General features: G+C 42.0%; 1 protein-coding gene across 4 annotated transcripts in view; it reads right to left on the reverse strand.

Annotated features, from left to right (window-relative positions):
* Nucleotides 1-1,489: 1,489 nt before the first annotated feature.
* Nucleotides 1,490-12,589, reverse strand: part of LOC131108086 (signal-induced proliferation-associated 1-like protein 2) — a 109,560-nt gene continuing 98,460 nt past the window's right edge. For 3 of the 4 annotated variants that reach the window (XM_058058840.2, XM_058058846.2, XM_058058844.2), the window contains 5 exons: nt 10,911-11,130; nt 9,533-9,664; nt 4,651-4,768; nt 4,500-4,575; nt 1,490-3,036 (listed from right to left, as the gene is read on the reverse strand). In XM_058058840.2, coding sequence (XP_057914823.2) covers nt 2,890-3,036; nt 4,500-4,575; nt 4,651-4,768; nt 9,533-9,664; nt 10,911-11,130 — 693 coding nt within the window. In that variant the 3' untranslated portion in view covers nt 1,490-2,889. The remainder of the gene's footprint in view (nt 3,037-4,499; nt 4,576-4,650; nt 4,769-9,532; nt 9,665-10,910; nt 11,131-12,589) is intronic. The other variant, XM_058058845.2, reaches the window with a different exon arrangement.

Here is a 12,589-nt window from a genome sequence, read left to right on the forward strand (position 1 = left end):
CTTTTTTCCCCCAAAGCTTCGTCAAGCTTGCTAATACTCATAGCACCTGCAAGGATTACAATGGATGTTGCCATAGAAGCAGTTTTATGGTCATTTCTTGATGAGAAGAAGAGTCAAGAAACACTTTGCTTCAGTTTACCTAAGTAAGAAACACTGGCGGATGGGTTTAGAGAAGGGGTCTCAAACACGCGGCCCGCCGGCCAAATGTGGCCCGCAGGACACTAGTTTGAGGCCCCCACCTGGATATGAAAGTTTAATGTTAGTGCGGCCCGCGCAAGTTTGATATGGATGCTGTATGGTATCATGTACCCAGAAAAAATTATTACGTTTGATTAATGTTCATGTTAAAGGTTAAATAACTGTTAATAGTTATCCTCCCTATCCGTGTGGAAGTGGTAAGTTTTTGGTTATTTAAGTTTAAAGGAAATAACTTGAAGGCTACCGTTTAGGTCGCTAGCTCTCTAGTTTGCGAGTTAGCATGTGTCTCAAGACCCTGCAGTTGCGCAATATGTTGTAAATAAAAAGAGTATAAATGTGACTATAGTCGTGTTTTGTCATGTCTACAGGGCTCTAATAATGCTTTGTTCATTTTAATCTGAAAAAAATTATTTGTCTATCCACCAACTATATGTGGTTTCTTAAGTTTTTATTATTTGCCGTTTTATTATTATTATTATATTTATTTATTTATTACTGATTGATTGATTTTCTTTATTCTTGATTTGTTTATTTATTTTTCATCTTATTTTGTGCAGAAAAATAAAAAGTAAGATATTTGAGAACAATGGAATGTTTTATCAGAGCTTTTATTGTAGAAAATCAGAACCAAAGCAAAGTTTATTCATTTTTCTGCTTTTAATAAATGCGTTTTTTTTTTTTTTTTTGGAAAACCTGATACGGCCCAGTCTCACCCAGACGCTAGCTTCAGTGGCCCCCAGGTAAATTGAGTTCGAGACCCCTGATTTAGATGTATTCAGTTGGCTAACATGTTACTTCAGTAATAGGAAATTGCAAAACTAAATCATTAACGTTAAAGTTTGAGGTTCCGCAGGGATCAATTTTGAGTCCATTGTTATTATTATTATTATTACCAGCTTGTGAAGGTGATGTACAGCACGGGTGTGGACTCGAGTGAGACTAAAGTCACATATTTTGTAGACTTCAGGCTCGACTTGACAGTGTCATCAGACTTGCGACACGACTCGGAACTTGAATCAGACTTGAATCAGTGTGTGTTGAGTAAAACGGGTCCCTATTCAAGGAATTCAACTAAATGTGACTGTTAGTCATTTCCGGCAAGACAACACATCCCACGGAATCGCCCTTGTCGATTTGTGTCATCTATCGCTACTGCAAATGTGTGTGCAAAAGCAGCTGTTTTGACTAAATTCTACAATGTAACCTTTTATTTTGTAACTGTGTATAAACGGATGAATGTTGTATTTTAACTATTTTAACTTTTACTCTGTTTACTTGTTTTTATTCAACTCCATTTTTCTGTAAAGTGTCTTTGAGTATTTTGAAAAGTGCTATACAAATAAAATGTATTATTATTATTTATCCTGATCCTCAATAAAATACAATGGGTTGTTCCTTTGTCGAATTTTTTAATGAAATGACTTGGAATCAAACATATTTTCCTACTACATTTATTAAAAAAAAAAAAAAACAGAACAAAAACACAAAAACAACAACCAGTGGGCCCCCCACCCCCCTCTAATGGGATGAGACAGCAACATGTTGAAAAGCATACAAACCAGCAAACTGTCATCTAGCAGCATCCAAATGTTGGAATCTCCAAAAAACATCATTTATATATTTAAATATATATATATTTTTTTAGCCCTGCCAAGCTACACACTTTACAACATACACACATCTTTATCTCTCCTTAGTGCAGAAAAAAAAGAAAATACCCTTAATAAAATAAACAACTTTAGGTTAAATAAGCTTAAATAACAGTGTTAAATACAAGACACTTCTGTGGCCGATATGTACACAAATAAACACATTTGGCATTGTAATTGTGGTTCACTGGTGGCGATTCTGCTCTAATGCTCTCAAAAACCACTGCATAAGAACACGTTTTGCTGTTATAAACTACATAAACACGCACGCGCACACACACACACACACTCGCATACAAACACACGATTTTCTATCAGTGAGCCACAGACAAGGCATGTGTTTAAAAAAAGCCGAGAGAGACAATCCAATTTACACCCAAGAGTTTTAGGCACAATCTCCTGTTTTAGAACCGCTTCTCTCCCTATTTGTGCTAACCTCATCATCTATTTTTTTTTCTTCCCCCTAACAAAGTTTTGTTAACTACAACTTTTTATTATTGCTAGGACAGCGTGACAGTGAATGGAGACTACCGACAATCATGTGTGGAGAAAAGCACCTTTGAACTTCACAACTGCTGCTTATGTGACGGCTTCATCACAACACTGAAGGAAAGCAAAAGTGGAGTGAAATGAAAGAAGAATTAACTTTGGGAATCAAAAAGTCTCGAGTTGAGCTACATTCATTAATCCTGGATTCCTCTTCATTCAGAGAGCGTGTACCACGACATACCTGCTTCCCAAAACACAGACAGTGTGTGGAGTATGAGAGAGTACAGCAAGTACAGTAGACGGATGTGACAGACGGTACGTAAGGTAGAATCCATGTTGACTACAGTCAATGAGCTTTACATTCCACGACTGCAAGATGATCCGCTGGAAGAATTCCTCTCCCGTGCTGGAGATGAGGGAATTTCCCAGAAGGCATCTCAGTTGGCGTGATGGAGAAACTGTCAGTGTCACATACGGGCCCTGCAAGGTCTCTCCACACGGGAATGCTTCATTTCATCCTCCCAAGACCACCCCTCAGTCTTCAGTAGGAGGCTCAGGGCTTCTTGTCAATACTGTGAAAGAACCACTCTGTGAACTTCCTGAGCTGAGCCGCCGCCGTTTGACTCTCCTCCTGCAGCCGCATGTTGTCCTGCCGCAGGTGCTGCACCTCCTCCTGTAGCATCGCCTTGTCCTCCTTCTCCTGAACACACACAAAAACAAAAGCGCTCAGAAGGCGCAGTGTCAAATATTATTTTTATATGTTATGTTTTTGCAGGTGGGGCTGCACGGTGGTCGAGTGGTTAGCACGCAGGCTTCACAGCTAGGAGACCAGGGTTCAATTCCACCCTCGGCCATCTCTGTGTGGAGTTTGCATGTTCTCCCTGTGCATGCGTGGGTTTTCTCCGGGTACTCCGGTTTCCTTCCATATTCCAAAAACATGCTAGGTTAATTGGCGACTCCAAATTGTCCATAGGTATGATTGTGAGTGTGAATGGTTGTTTGTCTATATGTGCCCTGTGATTGGCTGGCGACCAGTCCAGGGTGTACCCCGCCTCTCGCCCGACGACAGCTGGGATAGGCTCCAGCACCCCCGCGACCCTCGTGAGGAAAAAGCGGTAGAAAATGAATGAATGAATTAATGTTTTTGCAGGCGGGGCTGCACGGTGTTCGAGTGGTTAGCATGCAGGCCTCACAGCTAGGAGACCAGAGTTCAATTCCATCCTCGGCCATCTCTGTGTGAAGTTTACATGTTCTCCCTGTGCATGCGTGGGTTTTCTCCGGGTACTCCAGTTTCCTCCCACATTCCAAAAACATGCTAGGTTAATTGGCGACTCCAAATTGTCCATAGGTATGAATGTGAGTGTACACACAACCTTTCCCTGTGGCTTCCCTTCCTTCCAAACACAGAGACCAAGAGAGGCGTATTTGCCATTATCCCATAGAGTTGCATTGCTGATTAATTAATGAATTCATTCATTTTCTACTGCTTATCCTCACGAGGGTTGCGGTTGGAGCCTATCCCGGCTGTCTTCGGGCGAGAGGTGGGGTACACCCTGGACTGGTGGCCAGCCAATCACAGGGCACATATTCATACCTATGGACAATTTGGAGTCGCCAATTAACCTAGCATGTTTTTGGAATGTGGGAGCAAATGCAAACTGTACACAGAGATGCCTCAGCTGGGAATCGAACCCGGGTCTCCTGGCTGTGTGGCCGGCACGCTAACCATTCCTCCTATTAACCTATGAGCCTTTTTTGGATGCGGGAGGAAGCCGGGTTTAACTTGCTAAAAAGAAAACAAACCTCCACAGTGGAGGTAAGAAGGACAAAATTCAATAAATTCGACAAAAAAATGAGGAGGATGAAAGCAGCACAATTACAGACACATCCGGTTTTAAATCAGTGAGCTACTAATGGGCGGCATTAACATAGCAAAGAAGCTCTTTTTAGTTTGATAAAAGTGCACTTCCTCCTCTTTTTTTAAGCGTGTGATTAGAGGTGGGAAAACATGAAGGTCTGATACCGAGACGAAAAGGAATCAGGATATTGAACAGAGGGAACAAGTTGGTATTGTGCAGACCTCACAGGGGGCACCAATGACTCAGAGTCTATTTTGAGCTGGACAGGAGAGCAAATGGAACAAATAAAAATATTTGATGCTACCTTGCGGAGGTCATGCTGCAGCTGCCTGAGGATCACCTCCAGCTGGTTGACTTTGCCAGTTAGTGTAGACGGGGAGCTGCGGGAAAGAGGAGGTAGCGTTATTCAAGAACACGCCGTGCATGTTGTGTTCGTGCTCGTGTTGTGTACTTACTCCGCTCCCAGTGCCGCTCCTTCCGCTTCCACCACTCGCCTGGTCAGCTCTCTGGAAATCTCCAGAGCTTCTGCACGCTGCATGTCCGTCATCGTGCAGAAAGATGCCACGCGCTGGTCTGCGGACACAACAGGTAATGTATGAGCAGGATGATGAATGTTTGGTTAAAAGCAACTTGGATACTCGCGCCTTTCCGTAGAGCGATCAGGATGCTGACAATATGGAACAAGGTGGTAAACAGAGCATCAAGTACACCCCCCCGCCCCCCGCCCCATCAGAGTTTCCTGTAGCAGCTGTTTGATTCTTAATGGGCTGATTCTCGCAGCGCCAAGAGGCATCAGACATGCTTGTTTTACCGTATCAAGCCCTTAAGCTTCCACAAATCCCACTAGAAAACCCAAACTTAGCATGTTATGCTCAGGACTGCTCAGTTTTTTGGGCATAATGCTCTTTTCTTCAGTAAGCACCCTCTGCGTGTCGTGCTCCGCTGGTGTGAGAGCAAAGATAGGAGGATCTGCATATTCATTGAAGAGATTAAGAAAACCCTTCCTTTAATGTAGCCCCCACATTAGAACTAATCCAGTTGGAGACAAAAGCTAATTGAGTCTGGAGGTGGTTGCTCAGACGAGCCAGGAAAAGGACACCATGCTGTCATTTACATATGAATGAATATTTCCTTCGCATACGTGCGTGTGTTTGAAAGATTAAAAGGCATTGAAAATTACTCGATGTGTTTTGAAGGATGCGACTTGACCAGATAAATATTGCATACACAGTCGTCCCTCGCCACTTTGCGATTTGAATTTCACGCCTTCAAAATTGCATGTATTCTTGGCCTCGATTCAGCATCTCCAAGCACGGAAATACTAGCTAAATGAATTAAAATACAAATAAAAAGTAGACGTATTCAAAGGTGCCATATGTAGTATTATACACGGGTCACTAGGTGTCAGTAATGTTACACTACAATAGGCTGTCCAGAAAACTCTCCAATTTTTGTCCAATCCGGTCGTCCCTCGCTATATCACAGTTCGAACATCTCTCCCTCATCCTATCACGGTTTTTCAAAAACAAATTCATTCACAAATAAATGATCACTCTTTTGTGGTTTACTATAGCCTATGATTAGTCAAAAATATTGACCAGTTATTAGTTGTATGCTGGTCACTAGGCATCAGTAACGTTCCATTGATGAGACATGACATCACGTTTTTTCAAAAACAAATTCATTCACAAATAAATGATCACTGTTTTGTGGTTTACTATAGCCTATTATTAGTCAAAAATATTGACGAATTATTAGTTGTATGGTCACTAGGCATCAGTAATGTTCCATTGATGAGACGTGACATCACGTTTTTTCAAAAACAAATTCATTCACAAATAAATGATCACTGTTTTGTGGTTTACTAGAGCCTATTATTAGTCAAAAATATTGACGAGTTATTAGTTGTATGGTCACTAGGCATCAGTAATGTTCCATTGATGAGACATGACATCACGTTTTTTCAAAAACAAATTCATTCACAAATAAATGATCACTGTTTTGTGGTTTACTATAGCCTATTATTAGTCAAAAATATTGACGAATTATTCGTTGTATGGTCACTAGGCATCAGTTATGTTCCATTGATGAGACATGACATCACGGTTTTTCAAAAACAAATTCATTCACAAATAAATGATCACTGCTTTGTGGTTTACTAGAGCCTATTATTAGTCAAAAATATTGACGAATTATTAGTTGTATGGTCACTAGGCATCAGTAATGTTCCATTGATGAGACATGACATCACATTTTTTCAAAAACAAATTCATTCACAAATAAATGATCACTGTTTTGTGGTTTACTATAGCCTATTATTAGTCAAAAATATTGATGAGTTATTAGTTGTATGGTCACTAGGCATCAGTAATGTTCCATTGATGAGACATGACATCACTTTTTTTCAAAAACAAATTCATTCACAAATAAATGATCACTGTTTTGTGGTTTACTATAGCCTATTATTAGTCAAAAATATTGACGAATTATTAGTTGTATGGTCACTAGGCATCAGTAATGTTCCATTGATGAGGCGTGACATCACGTTTTTTCAAAAAAAATTCATTCACAAATAAATGATCACTGTTTTGTGGTTTACTAGAGCCTATTATTAGTCAAAAATATTGACGAGTTATTAGTTGTATGGTCACTAGGCATCAGTAATGTTCCATTGATGAGACGTGACATCACGGTTTTTCAAAAACAAATTCATTCACAAATAAATGATCACTGCTTTGTGGTTTACTATAGCCTATTATTAGTCAAAAATATTGACGAGTTATTAGTTGTATGGTCACTAGGCATCAGTAATGTTCCATTGATGGGACATGACATCACGGTTTTTCAAAAACAAATTCATTCACAAATAAATGATCACTGCTTTGTGGTTTACTATAGCCTATTATTAGTCAAAAATATTGACAAATTATTAGTTGTATGGTCACTAGGCATCAGTAATGTTCCATTGATGAGACATGACATCACGGTTTTTCAAAAACAAATTCATTCACAAATAAATGATCACTGTTTTGTGGTTTACTATAGCCTATTATTAGTCAAAAATATTGACAAATTATTAGTTGTATGGTCACTAGGCATCAGTAATGTTCCATTGATGAGACATGACATCACGGTTTTTCAAAAACAAATTCATTCACAAATAAATGATCACTGTTTTGTGGTTTACTATAGCCTATTATTAGTCAAAAATATTGACAAATTATTAGTTGTATGGTCACTAGGCATCAGTAATGTTCCATTGATGAGACATGACATCACGGTTTTTCAAAAACAAATTCATTCACAAATAAATGATCACTGTTTTGTGGTTTACTAGAGCCTATTAGCCTATTATTAGTCAAAAATATTGACAAGTTATTAGTTGTATGCTGGTCACTAGGCATCAGTAATGTTCCATTGATGAGACATGACATTACTGTACATTAGATTACTATCACAATGCATGCAGTTAGCCATGGCAGGTCTGACATGACATGGGAAAAAAGTTCTCCTCTCAATCAGTGTGGAAGTGGTTTTTGACTTGTTACTTTGTCCTTCTTCCCCACTCAGTTTGAAACATTTTCTTATGTTTACAATAAACAAATCAGAGGCAAACTAGCTTGGTTAGCTCGGTAGCACGTTATGTTTAAAGCAGTGGCCATCTTGTATCCCTGCAGTCATCCCGTAGCTTATGCTCTAACTATAAAAATATTCCTCAATAACCCCCATTTTAATCCTATCGAGTACACCATTGTGAGTAGGTCTCAGGTTCCAAGTGACCCACTTGCTCCAAGCAGGTTCAACAAACCTGGCACAACAACAGCCTGAAGCGACACTGCGCTCCAACAACGAGCCGCCACAGCATCGCTCTCGGCCAGTCAGGGCTGCCTGTCACAGCCTGCATCATCATCACTGTTTTTATTCCTCTTAAATGCTTTGCCGAGTGCAAAGCAGCATAAAATGTGAATCCGTACGGAGTGCTCATTAATTATGACAAATGTGTGGTCACATGGTACAATGCCTTCTCATCGGGACACAGGGGTCAGAGGGAGTTCAGGCATGCTAGCAGTTTTCCGTGAAAAATGGGAAATACTCTGCAAGCTGTCTCGTGAAAGTACTTTAACTTGACAATTTGGGGGGGTGAAACAGCATGATGGTGAGATATGTCATCGCTACTTAAATGCTATTAAAGAGCTCTCGGATTTGACAGAAACCAGTCACTGGTGTCGACTTGACAAGACACCATAGAGTTCAACTATTATACTCGAACTATACTAGTGCATTTTAAGTAATAAAATGAATAGGTAATGCGTGGGGTCAGTCTAGCCTTTAGGCTAGTGATACAACCTAGCACCACCTCCATCTCCCTTGAAAGATGCTAGCCGACTCTGCAGTCGGCTGGCTCGGCTCATCTCGTCTAAATAATCCACACTGCTTGTCTGTTGTAATTCCATTGATGACTTGAAAAACATGGCCACCATCAACCATGTCTTTTTTTCCCAAGAGATATACGTAGATGGGTCCATAAGTCCCATTTGTCTAATTATTATAAAACTTATAAGCATAATGTATTACATTTTCTTCCAGAGCATTGTCAGCCCAACCTATAGGGGGCGCCACAAATAATACAGGTTCTATAGATATTGTTTGGTTTTGGCGGAGGTATGTTATCTACCCATCTAACTCATCCAACCAAGAGCAATGTGGTTGTAGTTTACGTGTATTGGGGCCAAGTGAGCAGCAGATGAAAATATGGCCTTGCACGTCACAATCCTGCACCGGTTAGAAGGACATGCTAGGACCGCTCAGCCCAGTCTGAGCAGTAAACGTCATTGTAATCACTAATTTCAATGACTTCAAATAGACGTTGAAAGCACTGCACCAGCTATGCGTGACATGTTTGCATGATTGATGAATGAACACGCCAGAAAATGACTTACTGACAATAAACCAAGAATATAAGATTATTCTGGAATTAACGTCACAATCAGATATTCAGTAGAAAAAGCCACAGTCCACCTGAAGGCTGAAGTGCTGAGTGGTTGAATCCAGCTGGGAGTACAGCGTCGCAATATGTTCCATTTCCAAGTTACATGACTCAATGGGGATCAATAGGGATGAAAAGAGACGTGTAAAAAAGCTAATCATTCCCAAGACGAGGTGAGGCCCGAATGAAACACAAACATGGCTATCTGAAATCTACACACGCAAGAGAGGAAGTTCTTGTAGACTGCAGACAGACAAACAAATAAGCTAAGCAGCAAGGGCTAAGAAGCGCTGAGGGCTGGGGTGGTGGGGTGGTGGGGGCGCACTAGCATCTTGAAGAAGGCAGATTACCTTCAAAGGCTTTTGCTGCATCAACCAGGTGAGACCAGTCCAGGCCTGTGGCAGCGTCTGGGAGGGGCATGAGGCCCGGGTCGCTGGACTTGGACCTGTCTGCCAAGGAGCTGTCAGAGAACCAAAACTCATCTGTAGAGACAGGCGGGCACTCAGATCAGTGTCTGGGCCTGGCGCTGAGTTTAGGGCTCATCTTGGGAGCTGCTCATTAATTTGCATCTGGGCAGATGTGTAGGGTGAGGCAAGTGGGTGGGCGTTCGGGAGGAGTGGGAGGAATAAATGCACTACGCTTATTTACACAGCCCACTTAAAGTCTGGCATTTCAGTCAATATCGGCCCTAAATGCCTCCATTTGTAAACCAACTTGAAAGAGACTGTGTGGCGTCACATTAAACCTTCTCCCGTAACACTTGCTATCGCAAAAGGCTGACTGAGAGGCAATAAATTACTTGTCAAAGTGAATGTCTTCATGTTTCAATCAATATCACCCCTTCGCCGCATCTGTCTTCACCCGTTCCTCGGCCCTCAAAAACATCCAATGCAATCACCAAGCTCCCACTCTGCAGATAGGCATTTGGAGAAGCGTGAGATGAGAAGCACAGAGAGACCACGAGCGAGCCGGAGCCGGAGCCGATGCCGACGCTTCTGTTCAATTTAGCCAGCAGCTTGAGTGATTCACTGTTTACCAAATTGGGCTGTTTTAGAATGGAATAGCTGGAGCTAGTGTTCTCAACTGCCCTTCAAAACAATCAGGAATCCATCAGGATGACAGCTAGACGAGGCTAAGGAGCCACCACCCCCCCTCCCAAAACAAAAAAAGCTGTTTTCTGTCTAACAGCGGCAGCTGGAGACGGCTGAGGAATAATATGGAAATGAGACACGGGGGGACAGAGAGGAGAAGCAGACAGTGACTGATGAGTGAATGAAGCATTGTGTTTGACACACACTGTCACACTGGGATGGAAAATACAGGCATGTTCATGTCAGAGAGCTTAAAGACCTGCGGTGGTGCAAGCAGGACACATCACACCTCATACATATTCAGAGGATGCCGTGGCACGGCTAGCCAGCAGTGACAGCTGTCTGTTCGATCCAGACGCCACGGCTAGCCTCTTGTAGCATCACAGCGCCTCAAACACACTTCTAATTAGCTGGCTTTGCTGAGGAGTCTCGCTCGAGTGTTTTGCCGTTGGAGTCGGCGAAATTGTTTGGACACAAGTAGCTCTTCAAACAAGCATCTATCTATATGCCGACTTCCATCTGCAGCCAAGTCTATATAAGCTTGCCTTTTTCCAAGAGGCACTTCAATACTTCAACAGTTCAGAACCATATTGTAAATATTGATTTATTTTCTAATTAGTTTCGACTTTGTACTTACTCCTCAGGTTTGACGGTGCCTGGTTGTGGACCATGCGAGGGGGCAGCGTGCTGTGGTAAGGTGGTGTGGTGCTGAACAGGATGTCGTTAGGCATGGCTTGGTCCAGCATGGAGCTGTGAGAGCTGGCGTAGGATGAGCCCTTGCGGTTGCTACACACACTCTCGTCTGATAGCGTCCGGTACAGGGAGCGACGCGGCGACAGACTTCCGGTCATGGACAGCTGCATGAAGGGAAGAATATCAGTCAGGTTGATTGTCGTTCTACGGCGTTGCCGGTTTCGGCGATTCACGGTTGCATTTGTGTAACATGCAGCTCATGCACAGACACAGTATTATCAACAATCGCGATTATCATTAAGGAAAGGAAGGACTGCAAGGATGGTGTAGATCAGTGGTCCCCAAACTAAGACCCGGGGGCCGGACACGGCCCACTTCCACATTTGACCCGGCCCCCTGAACAATAAAGCATGTACATTTTTCTGTCATAGAACTGGAAATGGTAACCTATTGTGACGTGACTACAACCACACTTTGCCCCAGTCATAGAACATAAACAAACAAACAAACTACCCTGACGCTGGCCCCCCTTCAGAGGAGGGAAAAGTCATGTGGCCCTCACTGGAAAAAGTTTGGGAACCCCTGGTGTAGATGGACAGGTGGGTTGGCAGGCGGGGTTGGTGGTGTGCTTCGGCAATGTCCTGGGGTTTTGCTGGGGTGTCCGATGTTCCCACTCTTCTTTTGTTGTTTTGTTTTATGTAAGATTCTGTGATTATATGTGTGGAAAAAAAATCACTTATTGAATTGGTAACTCTGGAGAGGGGTAGGATTTAATAAGCTTTGCTTCTTCCTGCTCCTTTTCAGACATGTGTAGTAATGAGGTGTTATGTGTGTGTATGTATATATATATATGTATGTATATATGCATATATATATAGATTGATATTTTAAGTGTACTGTGATGTTTTGTAAGTGCATATGTGTAATAATTATAATAATAATGTAACAGTATGTATGTCTGAAATAAATTAAGAAGAAGTGTAAGGATGACAACGCCGTGGTTGATCCACAATCTCGTTATTGCAGAAACAAAACTGTACCATGCCAAAAGAACAGCAAAGTCAACTGTTGGATGTTAATGTGGGGCACTGCCCTATAATGACTGCAAGAGCCTATTCTAGTGTACTATACCAGTTATATTTGTATCCCTGTTAGATGTATGGGGTTTTACCAAAGCACTATTAACCTAGTCTAAACACCTGGTTGGGGTCTTTCAGGTCTTGTGAGCAATACACAGGGTCTCCCCAGACATACACAATCTTCTCCAGAATAGACCCAGAGGTGTGATGGAGGCCAGAGGTGACCACACAAAATAATGAACCACCGCCTACAGAGAGATTGAAAAGTTGTTTGTACATGAAGGAGTATTCCACAATGGACACACAACAGTTTTATGGCCTTGGCCAGAATTTTGACAGGGATCTCCTCTTGAAACACGCACAAACCACAAAGAGCAACCAAATCCATCACTGCCCTGTTTAGCTTACATAAATATTGCTGGAGAGGAATCAGAAGTGGCCACAAATGATATGCAGGGCCGTCAGCCAGATGGGTAAATGTCCACCTTCGGCTTTCCAACTGTAACCAACACTGACTGGCATCCACGCAAGCCAACACCCAGCC

Source organism: Doryrhamphus excisus, linkage group LG20 (genome assembly GCF_037039965.1).
Source record: "Doryrhamphus excisus strain RoL-2023G ecotype Guam linkage group LG20, RoL_Dexc_Guam_v1.1, whole genome shotgun sequence".
NCBI classification, from domain to species: Eukaryota; Metazoa; Chordata; class Actinopteri; order Syngnathiformes; family Syngnathidae; genus Doryrhamphus; species Doryrhamphus excisus.